This window comes from Mus caroli, unplaced genomic scaffold (assembly GCF_978045245.1).
Source record: "Mus caroli unplaced genomic scaffold, Mus_caroli_1 scaffold_17, whole genome shotgun sequence".
Lineage (NCBI taxonomy): Eukaryota > Metazoa > Chordata > Mammalia > Rodentia > Muridae > Mus > Mus caroli.
The window spans coordinates 52,878,723-52,894,411 of NW_028227272.1; the positions used below are offsets into that span (position 1 = coordinate 52,878,723).

At 42.2% G+C, this 15,689-nt stretch overlaps 1 protein-coding gene and 2 pseudogenes across 4 annotated transcripts in view; all 3 read right to left on the bottom strand.

Moving 5' to 3' along the window:
* Nxpe3 (neurexophilin and PC-esterase domain family member 3) overlaps positions 1 to 15,689 on the bottom strand; it is a 51,366-nt gene that overhangs the window by 33,500 nt on the left and 2,177 nt on the right. For 3 of the 4 annotated variants that reach the window (XM_029470553.2, XM_085832207.1, XM_085832208.1), the window contains exon 2: positions 12,272 to 12,501. In XM_029470553.2, coding sequence (XP_029326413.1) covers positions 12,272 to 12,364 — 93 coding nt within the window. In that variant the 5' untranslated portion in view covers positions 12,365 to 12,501. Of the gene's footprint in view, positions 1 to 12,271; positions 12,502 to 14,360; positions 14,792 to 15,689 lie in introns of those variants that run through there. The other variant, XM_085832209.1, reaches the window with a different exon arrangement.
* LOC115029572 (inhibitor of nuclear factor kappa-B kinase subunit alpha pseudogene) lies at positions 3,623 to 4,330 on the bottom strand (annotated as a pseudogene).
* LOC147000658 (inhibitor of nuclear factor kappa-B kinase subunit alpha pseudogene) lies at positions 4,556 to 5,912 on the bottom strand (annotated as a pseudogene).

Here is a 15,689-nt window from a genome sequence, read left to right on the forward strand (position 1 = left end):
AGGAATTAACATTCATTGGTCATTAACTCTCAACTCCAAGGATTTAATTACCTAATAAAAAGACACAGGCTAACAGAATGGATGCAAAAACAGGATCCATCATCTTTCTGCTGCATACAAGAAACATAATTCAACATCAAAGATAGACATTACCTCAGAGTAAAGGGTTGGAAAAAGATTTTCCAAGCAAATGGACCTAAGAAACAAGCTGGTGTAGCCATTCTAACATCTAACAAAATAGACTTCAAAACAAAATTAAAGTTATTCAAGTTGCCCTGGTGGTGGCAGCACAGATTCTTTGCTACTCAACCCAAAGTCCTGTGTACCCTTAAAAAAGCCACACACAGCCGGGCGGTGGTGGCGCACGCCTTTAATCCTAGCACTTGGGAGGCAGAGGCAGGCGGATTTCTGAGTTCGAGGCCACCCTTTTCTCCAAAGTGAGTTCCAGGACAGCCAGGGCTATAAACCCCGCCCCCCCCCAAAAAACCATACACATACACACACACACACACACACACACACACACACACACACACACACACACACCACACAGCCTTATATTTAATATGTCTTACTCAGCTCAATGGCTGGGCCACTTCAATCCTCCACATGTCTAGCACACACCAATATTCCTGAATTATTACTTACTAAAACCTATATTCCATTATTCCATTCTGGCCTGCAGCCCTCCTGGGCCATCCATGATCGCTGTCTATCTCAGGCCTGGACCTTCTCCTTCCCCAGCATGGCAGTTCTCTCTCTCCTCCCCTCTCCTCCTCTCCTCCTCTCCTCTCTCCTCTCTCCCCTGTCCTCCCCTCTCCTCTCCTCTCTCTCTCTCTCTCTCTCTCTCTCTCTCTCTCTCTCTCTCTCTCTCCCTCCCTCCCTCCATGCTAAGGGGCATGGGCCCTCAGCAACTTACATGCAGATGTGCAGATTCCCATGTAATTTTAGGGACTGAATCAACATAAGTAACATTAGACCCAATCCATAATAAAAAATAAATAAATAAAAATAGATAGGGAAGGACGCCTCATACCCATCCCCCCCCCCAAAAAAAAAAGCCACCAAGATGATGTTTCAGTTCTTAACATCTATCTATGCAGTGGCTCCCAGGTTCATAAAAGAAACACTAATGCTTAAATCACACATCGACCCTCACACATTGATAGTAGAAGACTTCAGAGTCCCTCTCACCAAAGGACAGGTCATCTAGACAAAAATTAAACAAAGAAATATTGGCGCTAACAGATGCAAGGAACCAAATGGACCTAACATATCAACAGAATATTTCACTCAAATACAAAAGAAAATACCTTCTTCTCAGCACCTCATCAAACATTCCCTAAAATTGACCATATATTCAGTCAAAAAGCAAGTGTCAACAGATACAAAAATATTAAATAACCCCCTGCATCCTATCAGATCACCTCGGATTAAAGCCCAATTTCAACAACAAAAAAACTGAACAACTCTCTCTTGCAAGATTCCTCACGACCTCAAACCCAGGATCTCTGGTGACTCATCTCTTCTGCCTCCAATTTCTGTTCTGTTCTCCGCTTCTATTTTCTCTAGTGTTCTTTCCTTTCTTCGGCTGTTCTTTTTCTACAGTGTGCTCAATGTGTAAGAGCCCACTCTGTGATGTCATTTTCTCTCCCAGGTACCCAGGTTACAGGCAAGAAGTATGGTGAACTTTTAGTGAAGGTTTAAACAATGGAGATCTTGCTATTCTGCTAGAGAGTCACCTTGACTTTCTCTCGTTATCCACTCAGTCTAAAACCCTTCCGATCCACTTTCCCCTTTATCCCAAATTCCTCATTCTTGGCTTCCATTTTGGCTACCCGTCTTTAGGCTGTTTCCTCTTATATTTTTCCATGTTCGTTTGAAATTTTTTTAATTTTAAAATCATTTAATATGCACAGTGAAAAACTAGAATATAAAAGCATTTCACATTTTTTAAAACAAAAATAACACCTTCTAAATTATTTAACATAAGGCAGAGATCCACAGTCTTTTATCTGAAACCCTTAAGTCTAGATGTTTCAGAATGAGACATTTTCAGGTTTTTAGAAAGGTAATTCATACTAATCAACCCTCTAAAGAGTCTGTGGCAGCACATCCCAATAATCCAACACAGTAATATTTATGCAGCAGAATCAATGAATATTCACACTAAGTAGGATAAGCAGATCCACTGTCAGACCAGGACAGATCCAGAAGCAAATGAATGTTGTTATCAAGCTTAGGAAAATCTTGTTTTCAGAACTCTTTGGATTTTGAGACTGTAATTACAGATAAAGGAATGCAGACCCTTTGAAACTTGTAATGACAAGACATAAAAGATGGTTTAAACAAGTAACCCGGGAGCTAGAGAGATGGCTCAGAGGTTAAGAGCACTGACTGCTTTTTCAGAGGTCCTGAGTTCAATTCCCAGCAACCACATGGTGGGCTCACAACCATCTGTAATGGGATCCAGTGCCCTCTTCTGGCATGTCTAAGAGAGCGACCGTGTACTCATATACATAAAATAAACAAATAAATCTTTTAAAATAAATAAATAAACAAATAAATACACAAACAAGTAACCCATTTTGACAAATGCAAAAATAATACAACCTTCAAATACACTATAAATTAACAGGCATCTTCTCTTTGATATTATTAAATGTACACCTTAAATACATATAGCACACAACACAATTCATTATGGTCAGCTGATATCAAAGGCACATATGTTCAACCCCTTACATAAGAAAAGGACTCTATTAAATGTGCAATTAAAGATGGGATTCATCTGGGGCTGGAGAGATGGCTCAGTGGTTAAGAGCACTGACTGCTCCTCCGTAAGTCCTGAGTTCAAATCCCAGCAACCACTTGGTGGCTCACAACCATCTGTAATGAGATCTGACACCCTCTTCTGGTGCATATGAAGACAGCTACAGTGTACTTACATATAATAATAAATAAACGTTTAAAAAAATGGGGTTCATCTACTCCATGTGATGCCAAGAAGAGCACTTGCTGAGAGCAACCCAAGGAGGTGGGGCTTAGTCTCCAGGAAGTGCAATTTTACTTGTGAGCGGTCTCTTCCACAGAAACTCCATAGATAAACTTTACTTACAGTGAACACTGGGTGAATTTTTCATCTCTGTATACTAATACCATGTTGGGCCTTATGCCTAAATTTTAGTCCTTTAGAAGATTATCTTCTTCATCATTTTAAACTAGTAGTATTTTTCCAATTTTATAAGATAAGCAGGTCACTAATGATCTCCCTAATTAGCTGCAGTGTCAAAAAGAATAGTTAATTTTACTAATTTATTATAAACTCCTATCTGTTCAGAAATCACAATTATTAAAAAAAAAAAAAAAAAAAGCCAAACACCAAGCTACTGTGCTTGGAAAGTCACTGGTAGTTTCTGATCACAGCCATCTCCTCCACAGACCGGTATGCGAAGATTGGCTTCAGCAAGTAAAGATGACGTTGGCGTAAGTGCAGGAACAGCTTCGTAGGCTCGAGGACGGTGAGCGAGTGTGGAGTCACGCTGCTGACCGACTCCAATCAAGACATCATCCTACCGTTCTGGTCCTCATTGGCTTCACGAATAACAGTACTGAAATTTTCTTCTATCATTTGTGCTAACGTCTCTCTGTCAGAAGATGGTCACCGTCTGCTAATGTAGGAGGCAGCCATGCTGATACTGGAGGGGTTACTGTGCCTTCTAGACTGGATCCTACAAGAGAGCGGGCAGAACTCTGTGGACAGGCAATTTTAAGGAGGTGCCAAACTTCTTTCTGCCTCTTTCCCTGCGTAAACACGACAGTATGGTCAGCTTCTTTGGTGTTGCCGAGGGCCACTTCCACCTCGGGGAGTAGACCAATAGTCTTCCGCTCAAAGCCCAACAACTTGCTCGGGTGACCAAACAGCCCCTTGAGAACACACACAGCCCTGACTCTGCACGGTGTACACAATGATCCTCTCTGGGCTGTCACTGCTGGAGGGATCAGTAGGTCTGTGCTTTAGCTGCTTATAGAGCTCAATTGGCACACTGTTCCAGAGATTCCATCAACATCTTCCCTAGGGCTCTTCTGCAGCTCCATGATTTCAGCGTGCAAAGACATAATTTGATCCTCAAGGTACCCAATGACACCAACCTCAGAAGAGCCAATGGCCTTTGCTTCCATTTCTTCCCATGCTTTCAGCATTTTCTCTGAAGCCTCTGTAAACGAGCCCCCAATTAAACGCTTTCTTTTCTTTTCTTGTTTTGTTTTGTTTTGTTTTGTTTTCTGAGACAGGGTTTCTCTGTATAGCCCTAGCTGTCCTGGAACTCACTTTGTAGACCAGGCTGGCCTCGAACTCAGAAATCTGCCTGCCTGCCTCTGCCTCCCGAGTGCTGGGATTAAAGGCGTGTTCCACCACGCCTGGTGCAAACGCTTTCTTTTATAAGTTGCCTTGTTCAGTATCCCATAAGTCATCTGCTCACTATATCTCTCCAAGTCAAGCCAAATGCTTTTGTGAAAAAAAAAATACAAAACTCCAATTTAGCTTTGAGTTGCTGTGATGCTGAGATCAAAGTATTCTTCATTTTTCTCAAGTTAGCATTATATCTAAGAAGACTTAACACTGCTGCTCTTTGTCCCTGAAAGAGCCTGCTGTAGTCTTCCTTTAGCCCAGATACATACATAGTGCACTGCTTCAGCCCATACTTTCCACAGCTGTATAGTTGGCAGCTGTATTTTGCTATCTTGTACAATATAATTTACACAATCAAATAAACTTCTGGAGGCAAATGGTCCTTCATATACAGTCTTACTTTTACCAAACAAATAAACCATGTAGCTATCACGGCCTCTCACTCCATCTAGCACACACTGAGGGGCTGGTTTCTGTGGATCCAGAGAAATTCCTGTCTCTGACAGAACTCCTTGAGAACCTGTATTTATTCCTGTTTGACGCTCAGTTCGAGACTGTTGTGAAGGAAGACATTCATCCATGGTAACAGAAAAGAAATGATTTTTGCAGAAGTCATAGTTAGGATGTGCACTATCTTTACATTGAGAATGTGATCCATTGATACAAAACATCTTGGCTAATGGGTCCCCCCTCTCTGCTGTAGGTCCCAATTCAGCATCAATTGTAGCCAGCTTTCCACAGGCTCTACCATTAAACTACAAAGTCTGTTTGGCTGAGGTAATGGTTACTAAACAGAACTTCTCCGGTCATTTCACATGCAAATATACACTTTGGATCTTTCTTCGTAATCTTCTTATGCCAGGTAAATGGATGCAGGTGCTGCATAAAGGGCCTATATCCAGCAGTACATTCAGACACCACGGTCGGTCCCAGAGCTCCAATAATCCACAGTGGCTGTGTATGGATTATCTTCAAAGAGCCCTGGGGCCAAATACTGCAATGTTCCCACAAAAGATGTACAGAGACTTCCTTGATCAACATCTTTGGCATAACCCAAATCAATTATTTTATGTATTACCTTCCCACCACCATCCTGAAGAACTGTATTTCCAGGTTTTAGATCTGATGTATAATTTTGTTTTCATGCAAATATCAAATCCCAGGTGCTATGTCACTCAGTAAAGAAAGTATCTGGCTTTCTTTAACTCCACAACAACGTTCTGGTTTGTTGAGTCGCTTCCGGGAGGTCCCCTCCAGAACAGTCCTCCATTGCTAGAAGAGGCACATCGTTAATTAAAAAGTTCAATCCCTCGGGAACATCACAGGCCTTTACAACATTCGCATGGCTCAACTTTTTCAGGATCTGGATTTCATGGCACCATCGCTCTCTGTTTTTGGTACTTAGCTCTAAGTGACAAGACTTAATTGCTTTTTTGAGAGCAAGTTCCTGTGCTGGTACAGACAGTACCAGGCCACTCCCACATCTCCCGGGGCCGCCCATGCCCGGCCACAGCACCGGGGGAGGGGGGCCCTCCATGGGGCAGGCGCAGCAGCTGCCTCCTCTTCTGAATTTTTATTCTGGACTCCTAGCCAGAGACTCCCCAGCAGGTTCTATTCGGGCTCCTACTAATTAGGAGTGCAGAATGATCAACAAGTTTTTGACTTCAGGTTCCCAGTACAAGGAAATAGTCTGAGGATCAATTTGTTCATCCTTATGAGTCACTCTTACCTCCCTTCCACCATGGCAGAGGACTGGAAATTCTCTTTAAGGGTCTAGAGAGGTGAATCAGAGGTTAAGAGCACTGCCTGCTTTTTCAGATGAACCAGATTTGATTCCCAACACTCAAGTGGTGGCTTAGAACTCTGTAACTCCAGTCCCAGGGGATCACACACCCTCTTGTGGCCTCTCTGGGCACCATCCACACACATGGTGTACAAACACAGGCATGCAGGCAAAACATCCATATCAGCATAAAATAAAAATATCTAAATATGTGTGTCTCTATTTCAATGCTATTTCTGTCTGTGATGTCTAATCTTGGTGGTCACCTTGACTACCTCTGGAATCAATTAAAACCCAATGGGCTGAGCACATCTGTGAGGTGTGTTCTTGAGTGGATCATTTGAGGTGGGAAAACCCACCCAATTTGGAGCATTTACTGTCAGGAGACACATACTAAATGTGGGTCATACTTTCTGGTGGCAGCCTACACACAAGAACTTGGAACAAGGAAGCTTTTGGGTTTTGCCTGCTTGCTCTCAATCTCCTGCTGCTTAGGTACTCCTTAGCTGGTGCTAGAATGTTCTTCTTTAGGATTCCAATATAGGCTGAGACATGAGCTAAACAACTACTGACTGGGCTCCTGGCCTTTCTGTTGGGAGATAGCCATTGTTAGACTACACAGGCCACGGCCTATAAAACACTCAAGTAAATCTCCACATATGTAGGCATGGGTATGCGTGTGCGAGTGTGTGTGTTTATGTGTATGGATGCACCTGCGCCACAGTGAGCATGTGGAAGTCAGAGGACAGCTTGTGGGAGCCAGTTCTCTTCTTCAACAATGTCTATTCTGGAAACTAAACTAAACTCAGGCCATGCATATATACATATATATATACACATTACATATTTACATATATAATATATACTCATTCGTTCTATCAGTTCTGTTCCTCTAGGGAATCCTGACTACTACACTGTCCTTGGAAATAACATTCATCAGCTGGATGTTAAAAAACGATGGCATGGCTCTGCAATGAAGCAAAATAGAGCCATGAAGCTCATGTCATAGAGCAGATGTGGTTCAGAGAACATGAAATACAAAGTAACACTTTAAAAAAAAAAAAACCACACTAAATTTTAGTAATATAGAACTGGAATGAGGAAGGGCAACATAGGAACTCTACTCCCAGTCAATTATTTTTCTATAATTCTAAAACTATGTTAAAACTAAAGGTAATAAATATTTAAAGGCTATATAGAATTTTTTTCTAGATTGACCAAAAGTGAACACATTGATCACCAACAAATCTGAGCCACATGTAATGTCAAAGGCAGTCAAAAAGAAAGAAACTGTTAAAAGACTGAAATACAGATCCACAAACAAGATAAATGCTATTAAAAAGGAAAGTTGTTATAAATACTTCATAGTAGGTTTTATTATCCCTAAGGACAACATTAAACCAAAATTTTAAACAATAGGGGGTATATAACATGCAGAGGTAAAGTATGTATCAACAGCACAAAAATCACAGAGGAGAAATGAAAATCAACTGTGACACGGTGCATATTCTACAGGAGGTGGAACACCATTTAACCACAGAGTGTGATTTTAAATATATATTGCAAGCCCTAAAACAATCACTAAAATAACAGGCTTACTCCTAAGAAGCCCACAAAACAATAAAATGGATTAAAATAATTTCTCAATGTGAAACAAAGCATAAAAAGGAAGAGAATAAGGTGAAAATGAACAACAAAATGGTATAACGACATCCTCTCAAAAAAATACATTAAATATAAAGAGTCTAAACATCCCAACTAAAAAGCAGAGGTTGATGGAGCACAGTGGGTCACACCTGTAATTCCAGCATTTGGGAGCCTGGGCCACAAAGATTGCCAGGAGCTTGAAGCCATGTTGGCTGTATAGTGAGTGTCGTGAAAGTTTAGACTGTAGAGTGTGATTCTAGCCAGGAATGGAAATTATGACCCAGCTAACCAGCTGGGGTCTGCCTGTAACTAGCGGGGAGGCAGCTTAGGTTGTGGCTAAGCGAGTAGCGGGGAGGAGAGAGCTCCCATTTCCTCTCTTTTCAGCACATGCACAAGCTCTACCAGTCATTATTACTACACCACACAAGTATAATTATTAGTCATGATTGTAAGAATTCAATATAGATGAATCTTGGAAGACCTGATGCGAACAGAAGCAACCCAGTCACAAAATATCCTATGATCCCATTGTGTGCAGCATCTAGGCTCATCAAATCCATAGAGGCAGACAAATTGATAATTACATGACAGAGGCTGAGGGGGAAGAAGGAATGGGTAACTGTTTAACAGATCCAGACTTTCAGTCTGGGAGGACAAGAATGAAGTTCCAGAGACAGACAGTACAGTAGCTGTACAACGTGAATGTGCTGCAGCCCACTTTGACTGGCTGGAGTCGGGAAGATAGATGGCTCTTGCCATACAAAGTCGAGAACCTAAATTTGAATCCCCAAACCCGAACGAAGCCAGATAAATAGCAGCTGTCTGTAATCTCAGCAATCCTGCAGTGAGATGGAGGTGGAGACAAGAGACTCCTCCTCAGGAGATCACAGACCTGCTAGGCTGGTGTCCACAGACAGCGAAGTACAACAAAAGAGGCCCTGATGCAAACAAAGTGGAAGATGAGGATCAATATCCAATATTGTCCTCTGACATCAGCATGCATGCTGTGGCAAGCAGCATTCACACTCAACACACACACACACACACACACACACACACACACACACACACACAGATTTATCAAGAATAAAAAGGTGTTGTACGTGCCATTATGTTATCACGATACCTAGTTGTATACTTATAACTCGGATGGAAGGCACCGTTGATACAGTGCTGACCCTGCCATTTCTACAGCAAAACATGAGAACAGTGTAAGCAAACGAAAGGAATTAATTCCTAGACATTACGCTTTAACCTTGAACAGAATCAAGATTCTTCGTGTACTTACAAAAAAATAAAACTAAAGGACTCTGTGTCCATTTCACAGTGAGAGTAGGTGTCTTGTTCCCCAACACAAAGCAATTTCCAGCTGAAGAAAGGAAAAAGCCTACGTACAGGCTCAGCCTCTAGAAATCCTTGTGCTGATAACCCAAGTAAGCAAAGAAATGCCTTGCTTGGTTAAGACTTGCATTGTAAAAAGCACCATAAGCAACAGAATAAAAGGGTTAGCATGTTTTCTGTAGAAACTGTGCCACAAATTTGATCCTGCGTGTGTCCAGCAGAGGAAGCTGGAAAGAGGGGGATTCTTAGTGTCTCGGAGACGCTCAGTGAGGGAGGGGCTCAGGAAGACGTGGTCTCTGCCCGTCAGCCATACAGAGGTATTCAAAACAGACTTACCAACTTCCTCCACTCCAACTGTCCTTCAGCTAGTGGCCAGGCCACATGGTCCCCTCCTTCAGGAAGCCAATCTAAAGCAGCCATAAAGTACCCACTCTCCTTGCTCTCCACGGAAAAAGAAGGGTTTCCGATGGTGTGGCTTTTGTCCTGATGCCCCCACCAACGCCACCCCAGTGTCAGGTGCAAGGACGGGTTAGAGCACTTCCCTGTGAGCGAGGACTTAGAAACTGTGGTTTCAGGGTATGGAATGTCAAGCTAACCAGCTGGGGTCTGCCTGTAACTAGGGGGAGGCAGCTTAGGTTGTGGCTAAGCAGGTGGGGGGAGGAGAGACCTCCCATTTCCTATCTTCTCAGCACATTCACAAGCTCTACCAGTCATTATTACTACATCATGCAAGTATGATTTTTATTTATGGTTGTAAGGAACATTTTGCTTTTGCTTTTGCTTTTGCTTTTATTGAAAACAGGCTAAGTAGTGATGGGTCACACCTTTAACCCCAGCACCAGGGAACCAGAAGCAGACACAGACGAATCTCAGTAAATTCAAGGCCAGGCTAGTCTACACAGTGAGTTCCAGGACAGCCATGGATACACAGAGAAACCCTGTCTCAGGAAAACAAACAAAAACAAATGAAAACACCCCCCCCTGCACCCCCCATATAACATATTCCGATTAGTTTCCTGCCAAGGGCCTTCCAGGAAGACCAGCAAAGGGCTTTAGAACTCATGGAATGTGGCACATGCAGCACGGGTGTGTCTCAGATTAGCATGGCCCAAGCACTGTCCTGAGGACTTCATGCTGTTAAGAGTTCTGCTCAGCTGGCTGCCCTCACATCCCTCTTAATCTAAGAACTGTATGAAAACTCTAAGGGGCTTCCAGCCCCTCACTGGACAGTATCTTTTGCACTCACAATAATAATGTTAGATCTCTTCCAGGCAGTGCTACTAATGAATGACTCAGTCACCACCCTATGAAAGAACTTAAAGATATAGATCGTCAGCAATGACCACCACCCTTAGGTGGGAAAAATAAAATTGTAAGTGAAGCTAAGTTGAGATGTAGAAAATCTTAGGGAACAATTTGAAGTTCAGAAAAGAAGACTCTTAATAATCCTTTAAGCAGGCTGGCGAGATGGCTCAGCGGTTAAGAGCACTGACTGTTCTTCCAGAGGTCCTGAGTTCAAATCCCACAACCACATGGTAGCTCACAACCATCTGTAATGAGATCTGACACCCTCTTCTGGTGTGTCTGAAGACCGTGACAGTGTACTTAGCTATAATAATAAATAAATCTTTTAAAAAAAAATCTTTAAGCTAGGGATTTTTTTAATTCAGGGAACAAGATCAACGGCAGCCCTGGCTGACGTGACTCTCACTGAGGCTGGACTGCTGATGACTGACTTCTTGTACCCATTTTTGCCCTCAGTTTCCTGATATGATTTAATAAGAATTGCTGATGAGTAAATATTCATTCTGAGGATTGAAAGTAGATATGACTGATTGTTTTTTTGTTTTTGTTGTTGTTTTTGTTTTTGTTTGTGTTTGGTTTTTTCGAGACAGGGTTTCTCTGTATAGCCCTGGCTGTCCTGGAACTCACTTTGTAGACCAGGCTGGCCTCGAACTCAGAAATCCACCTGCCTCTGCCTCCCGAGTGCTGGGATTAAAGGCGTGCACCACCACACCCGGCACTGACTGATTGTTTTTATATGAAAGTTTAGATTTGTGATTCTTTTAAGATTCTTCTGAGATTACTTTTTTTTTCAAAGTATTTATTCTATGTAAGTACATTGTACCTGTCTTTAGACACCAGAAGAGGGCACCATATGTTACTACGGATGGTTGTGAGCCACCATGTGGTTGCTGGGATTTGAACTCAGGACCTCCTGAAGAGCAGTGCGTGCTCTTACCTGCTGAGCCATCTCACCAGCCCCAAGATTACTTTTAAAGATACATAATAAAGTGATTATTCCTTCCTTTGTAACCAGATATTGCTGTCTGGCAGTAAGAGAAACTGGCTGAGAAAACTCCCTTGCTCGCTCACACTTTGTTAATCTATAACAAGTTGCTTAGTTACGAATGTACATGGGTTCTTGGGAACAATGTGTTTTCTTTATCTGTACTCTGTAATAGTTTCTCACGCAAAGGTATTGGGGAACAGACTGTTGTTTTATAGTCACTCACGAAAAGAAAAATAGAATGTAATCACATTGTAATTTCTATGCTGGTTGAAAGATTTTGCTGGGATACATAAGCTATGGGAGAAAAAATAAAGTATATATTGGAGTTTGCTCCATTCACCAACTATGTGTATGTGTGTGTGTGTGTGTGTGTGTGTGTGTGTGTGTGTGTGTACACGCACACACATATATATACATATGCATGTGTGAAATGCTTGGAGCCTGCTTCTTGGAACTTTGTTCCATCCATTCAATGTGTTAATATGTATGTGTGTGTGTGTGTGTGTGTATGTATCTGTATGTGTGAAGTTACTGGAGCCTGCTTTGTTTCATCCACTCAGTGTGTGTGTGTGTGTGTGTGTGTGTGTGTGTGTGTGTGTGTGTGTGAATTTTCTCTCTTTCCTTTTCTTTCTCCCCAGCCCCTAAAGACTTAGAAAAAAACGTTCAGGGTTTTCCCCACTGGCCAGAGGGAGCGCTGGCCCCAGCGAAACAAGTTTTGCTCCCTCACACAGAGAAAAAGGTCTACTGACTATTCCTCTCCTGGCTGGCTTGCACATGCCCAGATGTGAGCACTCACCTCCACCTGAGTGACATTGACGACCAACACCACCACCATCAGCACCACAAACAGATAGCAGAAGACTCGTAGTTTGAAGAAGTTGGTCCACATTGTCCGGCTGTGTCCTGATGACCCATGGCCGACACCACATTACTTTCGCCGTCAAAGCTCCATGTCTCTGTTCACTCTGAGCCGTGAATGAGCATCCCGTTTAACTTGTGGCCATTCTGCCAGTCCTCTTCAGAGTTCTGTAGAGGAGAGACTGCAACAATTCAAAAGGCATGTTCTGTACAATAAACAAAAGAAATGAAACTCTCACCAACTGCAACAGAAGTTCATTTCCTTTCATCGGCCTTATCCAAGGTCCTGTCACAAAAACAGAGGAAAGGGCCTGGGGACAGTCAGATAGTATCTCCTGGGGACAGTCATATAGTATCTCCTGGGGACCTTAATGCCTCCTCTCTAGATAATTGTTTCAGTTTCCTTTTTCAACTCTACTCAGAGATGGTAATTGTTACTTTATAACTATGTTACTTATAACTTTTAATAGGAAAAAAAAGTTTTCAAACTCAGACACTGTGAAGTAAAAGTAAACATTAAATTTCTAGAGTCTTTTTTAATTGATCCTTTGTGAATTTTTACACCCCAATGATTTTACTTTTATTTTACATGCATTGGTGTTTCGCCACCATGTGAGGGCATCAGATCCCCTGGAACTGGAGTTACAGACAGTTGTGAGCTGCCGTATTGGTGCTGGGAATTGAACCTGGGTTCTGTGGATGAGTAGCCAGTGATCTCAATCAGTAGCCATCTCTCCAGGGCCAACTTTCCAGAGTTTAACTAAGTAAAATCGCCTCACTTCCCTTACAGGTTAAGTTATACACAGTACCATACTCGCAATATGTCAAGAGTGTTAGGAGGAGGCCTCGTGTTAGTCTAAAGAGTTCCAATCAGAACACTCCGCCAACCACCCTGACCCACAGGAAAGCCAGACTACCACAGTCTCCACAGTAAGACAGAAACCAGCCTTTGGTTTACAGGTTCCCACAACAGGTCGTCTCTGTTCTCCTTCATCAGTGACAAGACATAGGAAGAAAGACACTCACCCTGAAGATGTGTGTGTGTGTGTGTGTGTGTGTGTGTGTGTGTGTGTGTGTGTGTGTGGCGTGGGGAGACAGCTTGAAGAATTTGTAAGAGATCCTGATTCTTTGATCACAGATGTTTCTTGGTAAAGGACTGGAGTCTTGTAGCAAATTCAAAATGTTCTCTCAGTGGCTGGTTGTAGGCTGTTTTTCCTGCGGTTGGGTTTGGGGAGTGGGGTATTTCTAATCAGTACTGACTTCAATTATTTCATCACTCTGATAATATCATTTTTATGACATTTATGAGATTATAACTTCTCGTTTTATAGCAGAAACAGATAGCTGCATATCTTATTTTTGTAGAAAAGTAAACAATAATACACAAGTTTTTCCAAAAGGAAAAACCAAAGAACAATTGATCTAAACCCTTCCAAACAATATATAACTATAACTATATATTATATAGCTATATATATTATATATTGTTTATATATATATAAACAATTCACTAGAATATATAGTAATTTCTGTGGAGAATCTTTTTTTTCTTGTAAACCATGGGAATTTCTGATTCCAGAATGGATTAGTTTTTTGTATTAATGTAAGGACATTTTGTTACTTTCTGTAAAACAAAAATTAAAGCATCCACACTGATGACAATGTATACGGCTTTAAACTCCAGCTATGCAGGAACTGGAAGAATGTCAAGCAATTTACTTAGTTATTAAACTTTTCAGGGAAAAAGTCTTAAAGGGCTGCAAGAGTTCTCTCATCTCTAGTCATATAGTCTCTCTCTCTCCCTCCTCCTCCTCCTCCTCCCCCTTCCCCCTCTTCCCCTCCCTCCTCCCCCCTCCCCCCCGCCCCCGCCCCCTGTACATTTCCACCAAAGGACACGTAAAGAGGAAGTAACTGTTTCTGTTTTCGAAACGTGCGTTATAGGGTGAAGGTTCCAGTTAAGGGACACCTTGAATCGCTTTCCAGCTTGGCTTTTGCCGTTGCCCTCTACAAATGAATTCTCTTTATACCTTAGTGAGCCAACACCTCTTCAGTATGTCCACAGCTTAGGCTTGAACTTTGGCGTTGCTTGCTTGGAGACCCTTGTTAATATTTGCAGCCGTCTAAATATGCATGACCCAGAGAGTGGCATTATTGGGAGTGGGGGTGGGCTTTGAGACCCTCCTCCTAGCCACGTGGGAGTCAGTTTTCTCCTATCTGTCTTTGAATCAAGATGCAGAACTGTCAGCTCCTCCAGTCCCATGTCTGCCTAGACTCTGTCATCCTCCCGCCTTGATGATAATAGACTGAACCTCTGAACCTGTAAATTAGCCCCAGTTGAATGTTGTTCTTTATAAGAGTTGCCTAGAGACTGCCATATCCGGGGATTCATCCCATAATCAGCTTCCAAACGCTGACACCATTGCATACACTAGCAAGATTTTGCTCAAAGGACCCAGATATAGCGGTCTCTTGTGAGACTATGCAGGGGCCTAGCAAACACAGAAGTGGATGCTCACAGTCAGCTATTGGATGGATCACAGGGTCCCCAATGGAGGAGCTAGAGAAAGTACCCAAGGAGCTAAAGAGATCTGCAACCCTATAGGTGGAACAACAATATGAACTAACCAGTACCCCCACCCCCTCTGGAGCTCGTGTCTCTAGCTGCATATGAATCAGAAGATGGCCTAGTTGGCCATCAGTGGAAAGAGAGGCCCATTGGTCGTGCAAACTTTATATGCCCCAGTACAGGGGAAAGACAGGGCCAAGAAGTGGGAGTGGGTGGGTGGGGGAGCGTGTGGGGGACTTTTGGGATAGCATTGGAAATGTAAATGAAATAAATACCCAATAAAAAAAAGAACATTAAAAAAAAATGTTGCCTTGGTCAGGGTGTCTCTTCACAGCAACGGAAACCCTAACTAAGACGATGTTTATGTATACACTTTAATCTTCATTTCTTATCATTCTGCACTGAAATGCAGACGAGCTGACATCATCCTCTGAACTTAGAAGGGATTCATCTAAATTATAATCTACTATTTAATTTTTTAATTATTTTTTAAATTATTTTTATAATTTATGTGTATCTGTGTGTCCATGTATACCACAGCGCATACACCTGTGGATGTCAGAGGACAACTTATAATAGTTAGTTCTTTCCTCCCATGGGGGTCCTGGAAACTGAACTGAACTTTCAAGGCAAGAAGGTTTTCCTGCTGGGTAGCCACCTCCAACCCTCTTCTGTTATTTTACTGGGTATTTTCTACACCAGCTACTGTTACTGTTCTTCTCATTCCTCAGTTATTTTGATTTTCCCCTGGAAAGCCTGATCAGATTTACTCTCTTTATTGTTTAGAGGT